Raw genomic sequence first — 21,217 nt, forward strand, 5'->3', positions numbered from 1 at the left:
TGAGCGCTTCCGGAGGGGGCGGGGCCCGGGGAACATGGCGAAGACCTACGATTATCTCTTCAAGCTGCTGCTGATTGGGGACTCGGGTGTGGGCAAGACGTGCGCGCTCTTCCGCTTCTCTGAGGATGCGTTCAACGCCACCTTCATCTCCACCATCGGTCAGCGCGAGCGCGGGGCAGGGCCCGGGGAGAGGGGCCGGAGCCGGAGCTGGGGGTAGGGAGCCGGGGCAAGGGCAGGGGCCGGGGATACAGGGAGGGCCCGGCGCCGGCGCCGGCGCTCACACTGCGGCTACCCCCCCCCCCCCCCCCCCCCCGCAGGCATCGACTTCAAAATAAGAACCATCGAGCTGGACGGGAAGAGGATCAAGCTGCAGATCTGGTGAGCGCCCACCCGCCTGGCGCTGCGTCCCCCTTGGCTGCGCGGTGCTTGGGGGTGCTGCCCGGCCGGCTCAGCAGCGGGCTGGTGGAGGGGCCGTGCCCTTCCGCTGCTTTGCGAGAGCGTGCGTGCACAGCTGGGAGGAGGCTGCTGGCGGCTGTCCCATCAGAAGTTGTTGGGTTTGCTGTTCTCATGCGCTAACGTGCGTTTTAGGGACACTGCCGGCCAGGAGCGGTTTCGAACGATCACCACGGCCTACTACAGAGGAGCCATGGTAAGGGCTGTGCGGACTTGGACCACAGCTTAGGACCGTTTGTAAGCATCCAGGGCTTGTTGTGAAGCCTGCGTAAGCGGCCCTCGTTTAATCACGCTCAACCACGCAACTGTTCCAGCCGGGGCTTCCATCCCTTAGTAGTGCAGCTGGTGAAGCAAGGAGATGGGTGACACGTTGGAGTCCCGCAGTCAGAATGCCGATAAAACTTGCTACGTAAAGCCTTGTGCAAAGGCTTGCTAGTGAGAGTTGAATAAATGGCATGTCTTCCTAAAGAAAACCCAAGCTGCAATTTAACTACACCTAGCAAAATGAGTTAGTGTAGCGTGTAAGGGATTTTTTTTTTTTGCATGACACTGGCTCTGGCAAGTTAGTTTGGCTTTCGAATTAACGCATGCATTTGTTTTTGTTCTGTTCAACATTGACATAAGGAGTTATGTTCTTTCTGTACTGGCTTTATTTACCATCCTGGCTGAAATACGCATGTTAAAATTAACTAGTCAGGTTTTCTTTAATCTATAGGGCATCATGTTAGTGTATGACATCACCAATGAAAAATCATTTGAAAATATTCAGAATTGGGTCCGGAATATCGAAGAGGTAATTTCTTTGTACCTTTTTTGTATTATTGTTTACAAAAAAATATAGCTTCCCTGCAGACTTTAGAAAAATAGCTGCAGTTCACATTTTATGTTCGTTGTCTACTTGTGGTCTGAGAGAATATTTGGAGAGCGGGAAAGAATGTAATTTTCATTTTTGATGCCAACTTGGCAACGTTTTCTGGAATTTACTGCTAATAATTCACACTATTCGTATCTGAGGCCAGGCTGGACAAACCATGGCGCTTTCCTCTTACTTGGGTATTTTTAACTCATAAATGTTTCTAATTAACAATATTCTAACTTGGGAGTGGCCAATCTGTGTCATGGGCAGCCTCTGCGTGCAGCATGCAACATGTGGAACAAAGTACGCAGAAAACACAGCAGCAGATGAGGCGGAGGGAATTTTATAATTCCAACTTTGGCAGGTTCAGAATGGGGAGAGGAGCGAGTACACTGGTGGGTCTCAACATGTTGAGACTTAAGGCACCACCGCTTCATAACGTTGGTGAATTGAGTGACACCCCATTTAAAAAATTAATTTAATTTATTACCTCTCTTTTGTAGAGGGGTTGGGCAATGGGGGCAGGGGAGCAGCCAAGCAGGGAGAGCCTGCTCTGTTGGCTTGCTTCCTCACACCTGGACCCTGAGCCTTCTCTTATCTACTCACATCTCCAATGATCTTGCAGCATTCTGGGGTACTGCAGCGTACTGTTTGAGAATCACTAAATCAGGCTGCGGTCCTGGCCTGCCATCCTTAACTGTGTACAGAACATAATGTTCTTTTTTAAGATACAACGTGTTGGATAAATGTATTTGTAAGAACCAGCAAATGATTTACGCAAATAATTCTTAGCGTTAAACCAATTTCCATTACAGCATGCATCCCCAGATGTTGAAAAGATGATTCTTGGAAACAAATGTGATGCAAATGACAAAAGACAGGTTTCCAGAGAACAAGGAGAGAAGGTAAGCACTGCAGTCTACCTGCATCCTGTTCTTAGCATGGAGGCCATCTTGTGTTTGGGTACAACCACTGAATCCTGCGAGCTTCTGAGCCTCCTAGAGCTGGCCTCTGACTCTTTCGTTGTTCTCAATCTCTAAAGTTCACTTTAGATGCAGACCCTATAATGTGTCTGCCCTCAACCCTGGAATCTTGGGTGTAGCCCTCCTGAGCCTGTAATTACTTAGACATGTAACCATTCTTCAAGCCCATCTGGCTACGGAAACTCTGCTTTCTTAATGTTTTGGGGGCAACTTGGTAGTAAGGAAGGAATGCGGATTTAGCATGGGAGTCTCTTAACTACAGACAAGTAATCGCATCAGTTAGAAAAAATCCTCACTCTTAGTGCCTATTTTTACAGGTTTTGTTTTTCTAAATCCCATTCCTTATGCAAAAATATTTGGTCTGCCTTTACTCTTTTTCATTTATTTAGGTATCCTGTCAGGTTTGTAATGTCTACAGTTCAAAAAAGTGTGTATTTAAAAAGTGACCTTAAATACAGTGCTATTAATATTTTAAGAAAAATCACAAGTTAAATCATAGATTTCATAGACATTAGGGCTGGAAGGGACCTCGGGAGATCATCGAGTCCAGCCCCCTGCCCAAAGGGTCAGCTGGGGTCATAGGATCCCAGCAAGATAAGCATCCAATTTGCTCTTGAAGGTGTTCAGTGTAGGTGCTTGAACCACCTCTGCTGGCAGACTGTTCCAGACCTTGGGGGCTCGGACAGTAAAGAAATTCTTCCTTATGTCCAGCCTGAAACGGTCTTGCAGGAGTTTGTGACCGTTCGACCTCGTCATCCCTTGGGGCGCTCTGGTGAACAGACGTTCCCCCAGATCCTGGTGGTCACCCCGATAAACTTATAGGTGGCCATCAGATCACCCCTGAGCCTGTGCTTTTCCAGGCTAAAGAGTCCCATGACTCTCAGCCTGTCATCGTAAGATCTGTTTTCCTGACCTCTGATCAATCAGTGTAATATAACTGAAAATCGGTTTTAGCTGAGGAGAATTTTTCTTGAACTTTATATATATAAATAGCAGTATTACAGCATCAGTAATTGTTCAGCAGCATAAGAAGTTCAATTTAAAGCTGCAATTCTGCTTTCACATTTTCCTGCTCAGTGCTACAGTAGGTTCTGTTTTTAATGCAGAACTAATACTAGGTGTGGCCCAACTCTAGCTAACTAATGGCAAATCTTTATTTTTGTTTAGCTTGCTGCCAGTTTTGGAATTAAGTTCATGGAAACCAGTGCAAAAGCAAATATTAATATAGAAAATGTAAGTACTGAGGCTTTCTTTTTCTATAGGCAGCTATTCTGTTAATATTTGCCTGAGAGAGCAGTACGAGCACCATTCTTTTGACTATACACAAAGTCCTATCCAGAAGTTACTGGTGTTGGTTTTTTCACTGATGTTATCTACCCTGTGGAGGTAATATTCAAAGAAAGTATCACGCCAAATGGCTTTTCTTAAAATATGTACTCTTTAGATTGAAATGAATCATAAAGCCAGGAGGCAGAATTGGTGCAAAGTAAGCCAGATGCGTGAGAGTGCATGTTTCTATTAATACTTGGGGGAAATTTCCTAGGGAAGAAAACTTGGAGGAAGTAGGTAAGTGGGATAGAAAACAAATTAAGGTTATGGCAAAGCAAAATGGTTCTGCTCCCTCCCCCTTGCCTTCCTGCAACACCTTAGCTTGTGAAATGGGCAATAAAACCCTGCTATAGAGCTCTACAGGATGAGATGGGGTGATAAGGGAAAGTGGTTTGGGGGATTGAGGCCATGGATGGGAAGACTTGAGGATGGTAGAACATTCTAAAATAGCATGTTGTTTTAAGTGCTAGTTAAAATGATATGATAGTTACTGTTATGGCTGACTTTATCAGTAAAGAACGCTGTATCAAAGATGACAGTTTCTGTCCTAATAAATGGCTTGCTTGGCTTAGGACACTCTCTGCTGGCCCAGTGAATTAAATCTGTCACCATTTAAATATGGCATGGATGTTTTAGGTGGTATTTTGCTGCAGTTTTTCAGGCCACTGGTAGTTTAACTTGGGAAACATCTTGAGATAGTATTGTACTAATGTAATGCATCTTTCTACGTAGCTGGTATCCTGTATTTTATACTGACACTAAGTCATCCTAAAGTGAACTGCAGTGATTTTGTGCATCAAAGCAGTGTTTTGTTGTCTGGATCAACAAGAATCAGCCCACGCGCCTTTCCTAGTTAAAACCTGCTTTATGTGAAAAATTTCTGAACATTTAATTCAGTTGTAAAGTGCCATATTTTAAACTGTTGTTAAAGGTACTATGTGACATCTTACGGAAGTATTACCCTGCTGTAAAAGCTGACTTCCAGCTGTAGTTCTAGGAAGAACCGTTTGTTAAAATACTTAATGTGTCTAACAAAAACATTTCTATATGCTTTACTTGTAGGCTTTTTTCACTCTTGCAAGAGATATCAAGGCAAAAATGGACAAGAAATTGGTGAGTAACTAATAGTACATATAACTCATTTAAAAGGAAGCACCAACTACAGTATCTGTTTTGACTAGTGCATCTATTTTTGGCAGGTTTTTTTTTCAATTGCAACACAGTGGAGATAGTAGAAACTGTACTTTATCTTGCAACCAGTTCAGGATGAAATTTGAATACAAGATGATGGTTTTAAAATCCCAGGAATGAGTTGTGCCTGGGTTTAGAGGTTCTCTAAAATGACCTCTAACATTTGCTTACTGGACTGGGTCTCACCCTGTTTTCAGTAAATGATCCTCATTTTTACACTCAGAATCGTTGAATCATAGAGATTAGAAATAAGTGAGGCCCGACAGTTGGTGTTGCATACTCGGTATCCTCCAAAACATCATCTATTCAACCTTAATCCTGGGACCAGGTATTATTATCAAATTGGTTCACACTGTGCATGTCTAAGATCTGCCCTCATAGCAGGTGAGACCTTATGCATTTTGTTCTTTTATTTATGAAACTAAAACACACCCGGTTACTTTCATTAAGCTGACTCCTCAGCGTGTAGTTTGGTAGCCACCGTCATCTATCAGATATAATTGAAACATTTGATTTTTAACAGGACATGCGGGAGTCTCACCTCAGTAGTTTCTGAGACCCTTTAGGGTGCTGGTTCTCAACTTTTTAGAGTCATTGCACCCCTCTTTTGAACATGGTGCTGTCCCATGTTAAGAACCACTGTTGGTGCTACTTCAACTTAACTTAGCATTTCACAACCTGGTTCTGTGGCCCCTGAAAAATATTGCCCTGGGCTTGCTGCACAGACGACCTCAGAAGGCCTTTGGCATGTGTGTGCTCCTGCCATGGCCAGGTCAAACTGTCCTGTGCACACTCCTGCTGGATGAAGACTCTGTTCAGCCTAAGGCTGAACAGGAGCTGCCTCATGCTGTGCAGCTTATGCTGGTCTGACCCCTCCTATGCACCTCCTGGAAATAAGCGTGCAGGTGAAACTGTCCTGTGCACTTGTTTCCGGGGGGGGGTGGGGGGCCTGGATTGGAAAGGGCTACAGCCAAGCCAGCTCCTGCCTGCTTTAGGCTGATCACAGCCCTCATGCAGCAGGAGCGTGCAAAGAGCAGTTTGACCTGGCCACTGCCACTATCACAGCAGCACCTATACCACAGCACCTCTGACAAGGGCTGGTGGCATGCCCACTGAGAACCGCTGTTTTAGAAGTAAAGAGAATATGCACAGTCCATGTTTGTTTGAGCCAAATTTAGCAGAAAATATTTTTATTGTGTAATACATTGGCCGACCCAAGGTCTGTTGAAGTCATTGGAAAAATTACCATGAATTCAGTAGGCTTTTGAATCAAACCCCTAGTTCTGAAAAGCTGAGATGGAAGGTAATCATTAATCACACTAGATGCTGTTAAGTATAAATAAATAACCTTTTTAAATTCTTTGCATCTTTAGGAAGGCAATAGCCCACAAGGCAGCAACCAGGGAGTCAAAATCACTCCAGACCAACAAAAGAAAAGCAGCTTTTTCCGATGTGTTCTTCTGTGAGGGACACTGCCTTAATTTGAGCATCTGCTCAATTGAACTGGACTGTGCCTGTTCTGAGTGAGATTTCCTCTATCTGTGGATTTAACACCTTGCGACATACCCTGTCACACTGTGACCATCAAAATAAGACCGAAAAAATGTTTATTTTAGTAATTGTCTGATTCTTCAATTTTGGAGATGAAACAAGCTTATTTTTGTCACGTTGCCATTTGGCATCTACATTGTTTAGTGGAGGGGGTACAGATCAGATGTGACCTGCGATAGCACCTTTACTGACAGGCTTCATTCTTTGGGATGGGGTTTATATCTGTAATGTCTAACATAGAAAATTAAGTTATGATCAAAATAACTCTAAATGGCTTTACACTGAAATGCCAATATTAATAAACTAATTATGTGTACATGATACATGTGCATATAAATGTCTGTAGATACATATAGAACAATCATTTCGAAACATCAAATAAATGCACTTCTGTAAACATAATGGGGGTACACGTTTCAAAAGCTATGCAGGAGGTGTCTGCATGTCCCTCATTTGGTTGCCACAGAACATCCTTTGTCTACCTATCTCTAGTTCAGTTCCTAAGTCTACAATTAAAATAAATAAAATATCTCTTCAAAAAGTTTTTGAAACCAAAGCATGTTGTAAATATTGTACATCCTCAACATGAGGCATTTGGAGAGAAGCTTTATTTTCTGTGGTAGATATGACCACACATAATACATTTGATTATTTAGGTATCTTTAACTGGAGAGAATATTTTACATCTGTGCAATCTACCTGTTGGAAATACAGGCCATGGTTCAGATCTGTAGACCACTACATCAAAAATCACATCATCATGATGGACAACATAAGGTGTGTGTTTTGTGCATGGTTCTTTTTTCCTTGTTTAATTTCATAGTTGAGGATGACCTCAAATCTCAATGAATTGTTATTTCCAGTTTCTGAAAATAGGTTATCAAACTGCATTCCAATCATGCATGTACATGTGCACACTTGCTCACATATGCAAAAGCACACTGCATACACATACATCCTGAAAATTCATGTTTATAAATGACATTTTCTTCCTGCCCTGCAGTGGTTACTTTACAATTTAAAGCAGCAGTGAACTTCTTGTATTATGTGCAGCAGTGTAAATACTGGGATGGAAGAAGCAGGTGTTGACTCGTAAAACTATACTTCTCTATAATGCATATTTTATTCTTGCAACACCTGTGCATAACGTTCCGGTGACTAGAATTTAGCAGCTAACTAATACAAGTTATTATGCAGCGAGTTGCTTTCAAGTTATTGGGTATAAAAATCAATTTTCCCTAATTAGATTTGGGGGAAAAGACAAGTCTAACCTACTTGGAAGCTTGCTGTCATGGTCAACCACTCGGCATAATAGTATATTTGGAAAGAATGAACATATTGGCAATGTTCTGAATCTCCCTGGCACTGTTAATGTGCTTTGTTTACCTTGACAACTGCATTTAAAGGGAAATGATTAATGTTAAAATTAGTTAACTCCTTTATATTGTGTCCTTCAAATCTGTATGAATATGCCCCAGCCTCATTTCTTGTAATAGTACTTGCAAGTCCTAGGTCTGTCAAGTAGCTTCTGTATAAAAAGTAACTCTGTAGATATATGTACCTAACAAGAGCTCTGTTTCGGGCTCAGGCTGAATACATGAGGAAGAAACTTCATTCTTTGGTACGTCTCCCTGTAACTGAAAATAAGTTTATAGCTAATGGCATTTAAAATGATTTTCTTTCTTAGGGCTAATGGATTGAATGTTTTAAATGAGCTATCCTGTTCATTAACAAATTTTTATGTACCAAACTGTTCTGCAGAAAAACCTGAGGTTTTTTTTTGTTTGTTTGTTTTTTTAAACGAGTTTTTGGTGAATGCGTGCAGCCCATCTTCTGCAATGGGTCGAGATAGTTTTAAAAGTAAAACAATTCAATCATGCCAGCGTATTTAGGGACCCTTTCAGTCTGTGCATTTAATGTTATAGCTAATGCAAACTACAGCATAGGCAATAAAGATTTTTTTTAATCTGTATATTTTGTATAACTGAGAGAGGAGTTCAGGAATAGTTTTGATAAATATATTAAAGTGTTTAGAGGCAATGGTTTGTCTGGATGATATCTTATTGCACCAACTGCATGGTTGGGATAGACATAAGACAGGCTTTCAGGTATCACAGTACCCTTCCTCAGGTCTCTGGGAGAGAAGCAAACAGCAGAGCTAAGTAGCTTGTGTAAAACTCCATGTGTAGACAGAAACAGGGTGTAAAATAAAGTATCAGGTAGCCAACAGAAAAGAGAGAAGCAGGGAAAACTTGAAAATGGAGGAACAAAGTAATTTGGGAGGGTCGTTATCACCAGCGAAGTGCAGAGATTTGGCAGGTATCAGCTAAATCGGTGGTGGGCGGCAACTTTTTTGGCAGATATGCCACAGATTACCCAGGCACCCTCTCCAAGTGCCACTCCAATCCCCTTCCTCTTCCCTGATCTACTGTGCCGCCTGCCCCCTATGCCATTTGTGGTACGCATGCTCCAGGCTGGACACCCTTGAGGTAGATTACAATGGACCATGAAATCGTTTTCTGTGTGCTGAAAATGTTTAGTTTTTGAATTGGTCGCAGATGATTAATGTTCACCCTCCATTATCAGTGCACCCTGTGATATTGGATGGTCCAATCAATGTGTGTGTTTGTTTGGCGGGTAAGCGAAAAATAGCTGGTAATCCAATATGCTACACTACTAGATGGTCTTTTACTGACAGCATCCATCTTCAAATTTGTTGTGATAAATCTGGGAGGGCAGTGAATATTTACTTGCAAATAGGAAGGTTTGAAGGATGGAATTCTGACCTTCACTATGCATATTATTGATACTGAGAGAGTCCTCTTTAAATTAAAATTTTCTTGTGCCAATATCCTTTATTTACATTTATGTTGGTCATTGCACATGTTTATATGTCTATTTAGGAGGACTGTGATTTCCTTTTCATAATTAAACCACTTTCCTTAATGAACAATTATTGTTGCCCATTTGGTGGAAGTGTTATCTAGTTATTGCAAATTTTATGTTAACGTGAGTGCTATGAAAGCATAATGACCAAAGTTTGAGTTCTGCTACATCAGGTTTTGGAACACTGAAAAATGTATTGAACTTCCTAAGAGGAATAAAGTGCAGATGAGTATCTTGTAACTGTAAGAATGGTTTAGCAATACGGTTGGTCTCACTTCAGAACCGAGTGGACTGCTTCACTTTTTATATATTCCCTTGTTCTGAGCACCCAGTTTTGGCCTCTTGGAGGAACCTGTCCATAATGTCTGTTAATTTCACCTGTTCCACCAAGAGCATTAAAGCTACAAATTTTGCAATTTAACTGATTTCTGTATTGAATTACAGCTGTTTTGTTTAAATACTGTTTGATTCAGTCCATGACTTCAGGTGTTTGTTTACTGCACCATCACTTTAAAATCTAATTAACAGGATATGAAATAACTTCATAGACTGAAATTAATATTTGAAAACAACTTTAGTTATACACCTGATATTTATAGACTAATTACCAACTTTGTGCTAAAGTTTATAAAACTGTCCCTTAGTAGTGTTGTGGAAGATGTCATTCCAGTCAGTCTCCACTTTGTTACTGGTCTTTCCTTTTTGCACTCCCTTCTGTTTTGTAATATAAGCCTGTGTCCACCTCAGTCTGTGTACCTGACATGTCCAAGTAAAAACTGATACCTACTAACTCAACAACAGTTGGTATTTCTCAATCATAAAATGACTGTTTCAAATTTGTAAATAATAGACTACAGACTTCCATGCATCTGCTATTGTACAAAGTACTGGTTCAAAAATTTATTCTGCAACTAAATGTATTGAGATGGCGTTGATATGTAAAATCTAGTTGCTTATAATTGCAGGAAGTGAAACACCGGTGAGTATATACAAGTATCTGTGGTAAACCGGGGTGTGTTTTTTGTGTAAGCCCAAGAAAATTTCTCGCCCAAACAACTCTCCTATTTACTTAAAGGTATGAATTTTAAGATGGCCAAGAGAAACTCTTCTTAGGTGTTCATTTCAGAGAAGAGGGTTCTGGCACCCAAACCTTAAGCGACCGCCCCCCCCCATAGTACCTTTCCTCTACTTTCTTCTTTGAGCCCTTGCCACTTCTCACCTGCAGGCCAGCATGCTTATTGCCAACAGTAGCAGCTCTGCTGCATAATCACTGAATTACTGAAACCCGTTTTGCTCCTTCAGAGTGTTTAAACTATCACATTCTTCTTTCTTTGTCTGACATCCCATTAATTATCCCATTGGTTGCCTATAAAATAGATTAGAAAAATTGGTGCTTTACATTTCCACTGTATTTAACAACACAATTTTAATTACAGTATATGGTAGTGTTAGTGATGTTGTAGCTATGGTGGGCTAGGGATTATGCAAGAGGCAAGGATTTCTTAGGGTGATATGTTTTATTGGACCAACGGCATAGTTAGGATAGGGTTGGACAAACTTTTGAATGCAAGATGCGCGTTGTCATTCTTCATCAGGTCCTTGCATTCAAAAGCTGGTAGTCGGTGCAATAAAAGATGCCACTAAAAAAAAATCTTACCTATTGCAATATCTGTCAACAATACAGTGCAATTAACATAATATTGTCAATTAGTTGAAAAAGTTTTATGAGCTAATCGGCTACAAATGATACCAGATCCTGACAAACAAAAATAACGACGTTCATATTGGTAAAATGCAAGATCATGTTTTGCAACCCACAATAAATATGCCCGTTCTTTCATCGTGTTACAGCTGCTGCTATTCAGTAATGACCAGTTGCTCCTGAAGGAAATCATGGTTATGTTACAGTTGTTTCATAGTATCATAATGCTCAGGGTTGGAAGGGACCTAAACAGTTCATCAGGTCTGACCCCCTGCCCTGGGCAGGAACAGGTGCCAGGGTCATATTGCCCCAGCCAAGTATCTGTCCAGCCTCCTCTTGAAGACAAAAGAGGAGGAGTTTATTAGTCAGCATAAGTCTTGGCATGCTTATCTGTGGATACTGATAACACACCTTTTCTTATTTGTATTCAACGCGTATCCTTTTTTGAGCCTGATAACACAAAACCAGTGTCCCGCACCCTGCCTTGCTCTCCACACCGCAGTTGGAAGGCTCTGATTTCCCAAAAGGCAGCACAGTCTCTTGCTCCATCGGGAATAACTGTAAGTCTCAATTACGTTCTTTGTTACCTATTAAGGATTACTATAGTCAAGTCCTTAAATATATAAGCCAAATTCTTAAATGACTGGAGGGAAAGGAAACAGTTTCCATAGCTAGCTGGAAGTTGTTTAGCGACATGGCGGCGGCAGCCCTGCATTCAGAAACGAAAGAGTAAAACTAAGTAAGGAAGTTTGGATGTCCTGCAATTGGTCTGAGAGGTTGCATATTATATATGGCATTGTAAAGATCTTGGTCAAATCCACATTCCTGGTGCAGCCTACACGCTGATAAAGAGATGCAAAGAATTACATTTGTAATATAAAGGGACCATTTCCCTGGTCGCCTGCTGCTTTGTTGTGTATCCATACCAGGTGCCCCAACTCTCAGGGCTAGTAAGGAGTTGTCATGACACCTGGATGTGGAACAGACCGTGCTATTTAACAAACTCCATCTATTAAATACTGAACTTCCTTATCATGAATCCTCATTATTGTACATGAGACCCTTTCAAAATGCTTTTCCACTTGAGCTGGAGAGAGCCTTTAATTTGCATAATATAGTTGATGGGGTAGATTGACTTTAGCGAGGCTATTGACATGGTCTTTCACAATGGTCTCACAAGCAAGCTATAAGGAAGTATGGTATGGACAACTGGATTGTACAAAGGATAGAAAACTGGTTGGATCGTTGGGCTGAAAGAGTAGTAGTCAATGGCTCAATGTCTAGTAGACAGCCAGTATCAAGTGGAGTGCCTCAGGGGTCAGTTCTGGGGCTGGTTTTGTTCATTATCTTCATCAGCAACCTGGAAGATGAGATGGAGTGCACCCTCAGTTTGCAGATGTCACCAAGCTGTGGGGAATAATAGATGTGCTGGAGGGAAGGGCTAGGATTCAGAAAAACCTTGACAAATTGGAGGACAGGACCTAAAGAAGTCTCATAAGGTTCAATAAGGAAAACTGCCAAGTCCTGCACTTAGAACGGAACAGTCCCATGCATTGGTACAGGCTGGAGATTCCCTGGCTAAGCAGCAGCTCCCCAGAACATGCCCTGGGGGTTACAGTGGACAAGATGCTGAATATGAGCTAGCAGTGTGCCCTTGTTCCCAATGAAGCCAACGGCATCCTGGGCTGCATTAGTAAGAGCAATGCCAGCAGACTGAGGGAAGCAATTGTTCCCCTCTATTCAGATGTAGCCTCACCAGTGCTGGAGTCCTGAGTCATTTTGGGCCCCCCACTACAGCAAGGTTGTGGACAAACTGGAGAATCCAGCAGAAGGCAATGAAAATAGAGGTCTGGGGACATGACTAGTGAGGAGTGGCTGAGAGAACTGCATTATTTAGTCTGGAGAAGAGGAGACCGGGGGGGGGGGGCGGGGGCGGAGGCGGAGCGGATTTAATAGCAGCCTTCAACTACCTGAAAGGTGGTTCCAAAGAGGATGGAGCTGGGCTGTTCTCAGTGGTAGCAGATGACAGAACAAGGAGCAATGGTCTCAAGTTGCAGCAAGGGAAACTGAGGCTAGATATTAGAAAAAGCTTTGTCATTAGAAGGATAGTAAAGCACTGGAACAGAAAGGTTGTGGCATCTCCATCCTCAAAGGTTTTTAAGACCCAGGTAGACAAAGGCTTGGCTGGGATCATATAATTGGGGTTGGGCTTGGTTTGAGCAGGGGATTGGACTAGAATCTGGATGACCTCCTGAGGTCCCTTCCAAGCCTAATTTTCTATGATTATTGTAGGCCGTAAGCAGTTCAGGGATAAGATAATATAGCTTGGAAACAAACATTGTCTGACAACTCATTTGTGCCGCCATCATTTTTTTTTATGGCTGCAAAATGGAAGCAAATACATGTTGCTACCTTTTGTTGCTCCACAGGAATGGAAAATCAGTGGTGCGATAAAAGGTAGAAATAGACTCTTCCACTTTATTGCAGAGAATGTCTGTTAGCTCTGTGTCAGGAGAGCAGAACAGCCTGAGATGCTCTCGTTCTCCAGCCATCCTTGGCAGGTGCTATGGGGGCTTGAAGGCCCAAGTCCCTGGAACACCTGCTTTCCTTGCTTTTGTTTGCAGAACAGCACCCTGGGGAATCCCAGCGTGATTCTCCATAAGTGGGAAAGCAGAAAGATCGCATTGCTCCTCATCCTGCACCGTCAAAAGTGAAACAAGGGATGACATGTTCTGTCCAGTGAGGCAAATCAACTGTGCTTTGTCCACATCACAGTATAGCTGACCCACTTCACTTGGTAACATCAGTTTCTAGTCATAGAGTTGCTTGTATTTGCTTGATTGTAGTTTGGCTAAGAAAATGGGCACAGGAAAGGCTCAGGCAGGAGAATTTCATAAGGTGTGAACCACTTTGGAAAACTCCAGAAGGATGGATTGAAAAAAATCAGAGTAAAGTTTGCAAGGTTGCCTTGTGTACATTTAGTGGTTTTGTGATAGTTGAGGCTAATTTTAGAGAAGGTAAATCTTGTACAGGGAATAAGAATAGGTAGATTAATATTAATTACAGTACCACTTATTGGGAATACTTTTTTTTATCTTTTTGCCCTATTTAGTAAGATTTTTTTTTCCCAATACCTTAGCCAAGTCATGGTATTTAAAAACCAGGTCCACTTCAGGATTTTTGCTCGTCAGTGTTGAACCACAGCTCTTGTTGAATTGCCCACTTGCAAGAAGACCTGGTTAGTGCTATTTAGCAACATACTTTTTGAAACCTAGGTATGGAGGTCCTTTCTGTAATGGACTGGCCAACCAGGCAGAGGCTTTTTTAAGATGTTATGACTTAACGTTAAGATTAAGATGCTTTCAAATACTACAATAAAATAGTATTTGTGCCCAAAAGCTTGGCAAAGAACCATTTTTCCAACTTTTTGGTTGGTCTAATAACTGGTACAGGCTGGGGATTCCCTAATCAGATTGTTATGCCTTTACATAAATGTACATTCATAAACTTTAATTGTTTGCTTGATATGCCTTGTCTGTACTTTTGTCATTTATATCTTTTCTGTTTTGGTATTAACTTTTCAATTAAAAGTTTAGATATGTTTATGTTGTATTAGCTTTTTTAACCTTTCTTGGTTCACAGAATCCATCTGAGGGTCAACAGTGGTGATCAACTAATTGTCAAGATATTAATAACTGACTCGTCAATATCTGGACCACAAAAAATAACTAGAGCCCAGTCAGTTGGTCTAGTATCTGTTTGTTACAGCACCTAAATAAAGTACTTCAGTTGCCTTTTTAACCTCTCCCAAGACTTGCATTTTGTTGCTTTACCTGTTGATGCAGTGCAATGTGTTTGGTTAAAATGTCCCCTGGTTACTGTACCTTGTAACTTTACTGTCTTATTCGGTTTGACAAATTTGTTTGTTTAGATGCAAGGCAGTGGCATAATGACTTTTGTCCAATCTTTATGTGCAGAGAAATATACTTCCTGTTTTACCAAGGCAACTCATTGGTGCAAGCCCCAAGCCAACACTAACCTGAAAGGTAAAACACTCCTGAGAAGAGGTAGGATATGAAAACAGTAACATTTACAACACTTTGAGGTAACATATTGTGATATTTTATATTCAGTGTGTGTGTGTGCACATTTTCCCAGCAAATTTGGATAAAGCCATTTAATGAGTCCTTCACCATTATTTGTTTGACATTTCACACTTCAGCCAAATGGTTTGTTATAGAAATTATCTGTACCTAAAAGTGCTGGCTCTTACATGACTTGCTTCTGCAAAGTATTACTTAAGAGAACACTGCTTGTTCTGTACAGTGACATGGCTGGATGATGTGTTTTTTATTTTAAAGGGGTTGCAGCTAATGAGACGTGTTAGTGTGTGGCCTTAGATTCTAGAATGTGCTGCTCTTGTAGCATCTTGTTACCACACCTAGAAGGTCTCCTGCTTTTCAAGATTTCTGACAAGACGACAAGATTTAAAATATTGAATCAGGTCTGGCAGACCTGATTTTACTATTGGTTTGGGTTTTTTTAATGAATAATTGGGCATAAAGACCAACCTTGGTGTAAGATTAACTAGAACAAAAGTAATTTGTAATATTTATTTTTGAAGGATTGCACTTAAAAATACGAATAACATAAAATTAAATGATATATGTGAAATGTTCCCATCTTCAGTGGCCTTTGAATCAAACTCAAGGACAGATCTGTACAATTTTATGAATAATTCAGCTTAATTATGCCAATCCGGATTTCGTAAAAAATCCAAACTTGTTCACATAACACTTGTATAAAAAAAGTGACAAATAATACAGTGCAAACCACTTTAAAAAAACTTAAGTACATATATTGCTAGCGTATTCTTCTAAACATGAAGTATCCAGGTTGTAGCCATATTGGTGTAGAGGAAAAGGCAATCGGGACTCGTAGTAGAGATGATATCTTTTATTAGACCGACAAGATTTTTGCAAATAAATTAATACAATATATAAAAAGCAATTAAATTCATTGTATTAATTTATTTGCAAAAATTTTGTCGGTCTAATAAAAGATATCATCTCTACTACGACTCCTGATTGCCTTTGAAATATGATGCACTTTAACAAACCAAATATTTATTCTAAGATGATTTGTGTCTTAAGGTATTTTTTTTAAGAGTTGAACTTTATTTTCTTGCATACACTGCGCACCTTTTTTCAAAAAACTGGCTGCTTGAAGCTGGAGTGTGCATTTTATGTGTGAAGAAATGCAGTAAGAAGTGTCTGCTGCATCCCGCAGGAAGGGAAAAGTGAAGTCAGCAGAGATCCACAGGGAGCAGAAAAATGAACAGGCTCAGCTCCCTTGCTGCTGCTACTCAGTTACTGTGAAGAAAAAATTGTTTTCTTCATTCTGCCTTTCAAAAGTATGGTGCCTTTCTTGTTCTGGGGTGTGTCTGTATGTGAGAAAAATATGGCATATAAAAAACTTACCTGTGTTAGATGTACCTTTATAAATGTTTTCAGTTTTCTTCAGTCAGAAATGTTTAAGTAAGGTTGGAATGTTGTTATAGCCATGATGGCCCAAGTGAATATGTGAAAAGAAGGTTTTGTTTGGTTGGTTGGTTGGGTTTAAAATTTGTTTTTATAGATACCCCTTTTACTGGGCAAACTGCGTAGCTGGGAGATGCAAAGATTCCACTTACAGTGAGACCAATCACTATCATGAGCGACTGGTGCTGCTTTAGTTGGGAGTGGCATGTGCCCCGCCCCCGGCAACCAGTCCTGCTGACCAGGGAGGTTGCCCGTGGGCAATCCTCCTGGAAGTGGCCACAGCAATCATAGTGATCAGCTGGTGCTTGCAGAGAGGGCACTGGTACTCCTGCCTGTCCTCCCCTAACCATCACCTAAGAGGTGAGCGTGGCCGGTCAGGGGGTGCATGCGTACCCCCTACACGTCACCACTGATTGCTATGCTTGAGATCAGGAGGGAATTTTACCCCATGGTTAGACTGGTATGGACTGTGGAGGTTTTTGTCTAGTTTGAGTATAAGCCCCTAAAACTGTCTGAATTAGATATTTTTTTATACGCGATTATAAGCTTAATTTGCAAAATAAATATGTCCTCATGATGGACTGTAGGATTAGCACATTCTTTAGTGTGCCACCCTAGTCAACAGAAGAGCATGTCGGATCAGGATGAGGGGAAATTGTTAACCTATACTGTGGCATTTTTTGGTATTTTAGCAATAAATAGCAGTTGGCACCTAGGGTTTATTTAGAGATACTGAAATATGCAGTTTTGCATATGTCACAAGGAAAGAACTAAACTCCTTAAAAAAACTATTATGTATATCATTCATTTACATGCTCTTTCTGATTTCAAGGTCCAAGTACGACATGTAAAACATTTTATTACTTGTAAATGTAAATGCATGGGTTTTATGCCCCTCAGTTCAATTTGTTCTTTCTTTAGAATGATAAAATATAGAAATCTGTTACTCAACAAAAATGTCTTCATCTTTTAAAGTAAGCAGAAAATGACCAACAAAGTAACCATGATCGTAAACATGTGGAAAAGACTCTAAAGATGCTCAAAGGCTACTGAATTTCAGGGAAAAAATGGGGGCTATGGATTTGATTGTCAGTTTTATGACAAACACAGTGAACCAAACATTCCGGTGATCATCTACCATGTAACAGAGAGAGACTTCAGATAAGGTCTTTTTTTTTTTTTTACAGTGCCTACTACTAATATGCCATGAAGATACCTTGCTAGTTATTCATTATACACTGCAGAGTCTCGCAGCCATGGAATAGAAAGTGTTTCTAAGAAAGTTGGTAGTAATTCTGGATCCATGCATTACAACTTACAATGCAATGTTCCAGACTTAAAAGAAAATTCAGCAAAAGCTTGCAAGTAATACAGATAGTAATTCAGCATCCTCTGCTCCTTTTCCAAGGAAAAAGCTTTTACTCAATAAATCTAGATCTGAGGCTGTGTGTAACTGAGATAAGTTGCATTCAAACTGTGAATGAATATGCCACAGTGCCATTCTGCTTTTTGCCCCAGTGTGGTAGGAGTTTCTTAGTTCACTCAACTTTCAGTCCTCTAACGTCACACTCAGAGGCTGACACCTTTAAAGCTGCTTTCAAGTTGGTGTGTGTTCAATTTCCATTAATTTTAATGGAATTTTGGCAGCTTTAAAAGTCATTCTACAATAGGTGGGATTCTGAGTGCTTTGGGTTTTTGTCTGAGCCAATGAATTTGCAATCCAAGCTCAACAGACACCAGTTTATAAGTTGTCAGTGCCTATAGCAAGATCTTTGTCACAAGGTAAAATTGCATAAAGGACAGAAGGAAATGTTCTAGGTTTTCTTTTTTGTGTAACTTATACTTAGTGCCTAGCCCCTTAAAAACAAATAAAAAATTCCCCCAAACAGTTTTTTCTGTTGGGAGCCCAGGACTAGAAGAGACCTCGCAAGACAAGTGCAGACCCCTGTTTTCAGATACCTAGCCGAACGGTACTCAACCTTTTCATACTGAAGGTCCACCTCAGAAAATGCCAGCTCTTCACTTTCACTCATTTTTTTGATTACAGAAGAATAAATGAGCAAGTTCTCTGTTTCAAAGAACTTGGGTCATAGTGTGTTTTTTACTGCAATGAATTCCTACTTGAAATCTTTGGTTTTATCTTGTGAATCATGCTTGCACATCTAACAATGCTAACATTGCGTGGCACACGGCAGCACCGTTGAAAGGATCTCAGGCTACCTTAGGGTGCCACAGCATCTGCACTGAGAATCACTGATCTGGCTCAATCTAAAAAAGCACTTCAGGGCAATAATAAACACGTACTATTCAGATTGGAAGGGTTTCTTAGGACCCAGCTGTAGTAGTGGTTAAGAATCTCCTTCCTATTTCAAGTCAAAGTTTTTAATGGTCAGTTTATGCACGTTTGTTCTAGTGCCAGCAGTCTTTTACCTTAAACAAATCTTTTTATTTGCCAAGTTAAACAAATATGGATGTATTCCCCATTTCTTTGTTGATCAGATTTGCAGAAGCTGAAAATCAAAACAAGATTTGTATTGAACGTGTTAACTGGCAAGAAAAAATGTGTACTAAGTTACTTAGGGAAATCTTAATGAATCTTATCCCTGAAGATTTAAACAGAGAACAACTTTTTCTTCTCCCCAGCTCTTACTCCAGTTTCTCAAAATCGTGTTTGGTCCTGAAAACAGAACGGAATGATGTACATGGTGGAATTCGGATGAAGTTCCCACTCTGTATTTCACCAGATTCAGATTCGAATGTGAAATGTACTATTAAAAGAACAAAAAACAAAAACTGCTACATATGTCTCATTCACCACATGGCACAAACCTAGCAATTTTTACCTTGCCACATTTGATTTGTCTTGCCTGCTTTGGGATTAAGAAGCCTAAATCACTTAAATCTAAAGAGCCAGTCTTTTGTTAAAAATACTTTTGTAAAGTTAATAGTCTTTCCAGGATAACGTTGCCAGCTCTTAACAGTTCAATATAGAATCCAACAATATTTGAGGTATTCAGGCCTAACTACCTCAGCCATCAGAATGAGAATCATGGCTTTTTTTTTTTCTCTCTCTTCAGACAACTTCCTGGCACTTGTGATCTTAGAGAAAAATGTGACTTGAAGTTCAAAAGCAACAGCAAAAAAACAGACACCCCTAAACTTTAAAATCTTGGTGGTTTGTTTTTTGGTTTTTTAGTGAATGCTTGTAGTGCAATACTGTGACTGATGGACCGGAAATGCTGAAATCTTCAAGGGTGGAAGAGCTAATAAGCATAGCTTTTAAGACACTTGTACTACAGAATGAGAAGTGAATTCTCAATGTATAACACAGGGGCCACTGTTACCTGAGAAAGTCTGGAGCTCTTACTATCATGTGCTGAAAATCTTCCAGAGAAAGTTTGCCATCATTGTCCAGATCAGCTTCCTCAATCACTTTTTCACATACAAGACTAACTTCTTCCGGAGTAAGTTCATTTCGAGTCAGTTTGTTAACAGTTTTTTCCAAGTCTGACTTGCATATATAATCATCATTGTTAAAATCTGTCAAAGGAAAGAGAAATGATGCATTCAAAATACTGAAAACTTCTCCAAGTCTGACTCCCAAGATGGTAGTGGGAAGGAATATGTCTGACCTGACTTACAAACTCCAATACAGCTGTATGAAGGAACTCCTAATTTGGAATTGAAGAATTGCCCAACATTCACTGGATTGCAGTTATTTCCAAAACACCCATCTACAAGTTTTATGCACCCTGCTGTTGCTGGTCATACACAATGTTAGAGTTCCCAAATAATCTCATCCCTAATGCAATCTGTCCATAATCAAATTATCAGCAAGCCAGTACCAAGAACTAAAAGCATGAAGTTAAAAGAACAGCGTAGGCTGTTCCATGTTTTCCATGTTGAACAATGTCCCCTTTGACTTTAAAAGCAGAACTTTCTCTTATTAGGGCATTATAGAATTGCTTTTGCTGAGACCCAAAGAAAAAAATAATTGAAACCTTACAGTAAATAATTGTAATTTTTAACAACACCCTTCGTGAAAATGTGCTACAAGCCTGGGTTATTCAAAGAACCCTGCAGAAGATGGGACATTAATTCCCTTAATGAATAGTCAGACAGGTACATTTTAGGGAGGACTTGCTATGTGTCAACAGCCTTGGTTGACAAGTTTTGCGTGTCCAGATCTAGTTTCCAGTAAGTGGAACCACAGATGCCACTGAACAGCTGACACCAGATGAAATCCCCTTTACCTTAGAATTATTTGGTCATGTCAATACTTTTCAAAGCATCTCCCATGGTCTGTACAGTTTCTTTTTAAATTTTATTTCCTTCAGTTAACAAAATATGGAATAGTTGCTTTGGATGCAGTACCACAAACTTTCCAGCAGATGTCAGAAACTGATGATCAGAGATCACCTTCGGTCTCAACAGGCGCAAGACACTAAAAGTGCAGTAGATTAATTCTACTGCGCCCTAGTGCACCATGGTGAAAGCCAGAGCTGCCAGAGTTTAAGCAAAATATCTCTTGAGTTATGAACACACTGAAAACCTTACAAGTGGCATAAAAGTTTCTAGGAGAGCTAGGAAGCATTTAAATGCAAAGAGAAGGGGAGCCCTATTAAATATGTACCTATACATTTCATAGCCGTGTGTATCTAATGTAGTGGTTCTCAGCCTCAGTAGCTATGAGGGATTAGACTCAAGGCACCGCCCCGTTACACAA

The 21,217-nt window shown here is 40.4% G+C and overlaps 2 protein-coding genes across 14 annotated transcripts in view; one reads left to right on the forward strand and one right to left on the reverse strand.

The window, feature by feature from the left end:
* RAB8A (RAB8A, member RAS oncogene family) lies at nucleotides 1-15,075 on the forward strand. 3 transcript variants are annotated; one of them, XM_090027629.1, is made up of 8 exons: nucleotides 1-158; nucleotides 318-378; nucleotides 589-649; nucleotides 1,169-1,246; nucleotides 2,125-2,214; nucleotides 3,460-3,525; nucleotides 4,684-4,734; nucleotides 6,186-15,075. In XM_090027629.1, exons 1-8 carry the CDS (start codon nucleotides 35-37, stop codon nucleotides 6,276-6,278), a joined length of 624 nt encoding a protein of 207 aa, XP_089883755.1. In that variant the 5' UTR covers nucleotides 1-34; the 3' UTR covers nucleotides 6,279-15,075. The 3 variants fall into 3 exon arrangements, with proteins under 3 accessions (XP_089883755.1, XP_089883756.1, XP_089883757.1); XM_090027630.1 differs by having other exon boundaries at nucleotides 7,020-15,075; XM_090027631.1 differs by having other exon boundaries at nucleotides 11-213.
* Nucleotides 10,478-21,217, reverse strand: part of CIB3 (calcium and integrin binding family member 3) — a 21,921-nt gene continuing 11,181 nt past the window's right edge. For 8 of the 11 annotated variants that reach the window (XM_090027624.1, XM_090027622.1, XM_090027620.1 and 5 more), the window contains 2 exons: nucleotides 19,836-20,031; nucleotides 15,551-16,394 (listed from right to left, as the gene is read on the reverse strand). In XM_090027624.1, coding sequence (XP_089883750.1) covers nucleotides 16,313-16,394; nucleotides 19,836-20,031 — 278 coding nt within the window. In that variant the 3' untranslated portion in view covers nucleotides 15,551-16,312. Of the gene's footprint in view, nucleotides 10,616-15,550; nucleotides 19,260-19,835; nucleotides 20,032-21,217 lie in introns of those variants that run through there. The other 3 variants (XM_090027625.1, XM_090027627.1, XM_090027626.1) reach the window with 2 other exon arrangements.

This window comes from Crocodylus siamensis, chromosome 14, assembly GCF_052110815.1.
Source record: "Crocodylus siamensis isolate JL-2025a chromosome 14, ASM5211081v1, whole genome shotgun sequence".
Lineage (NCBI taxonomy): Eukaryota > Metazoa > Chordata > Crocodylia > Crocodylidae > Crocodylus > Crocodylus siamensis.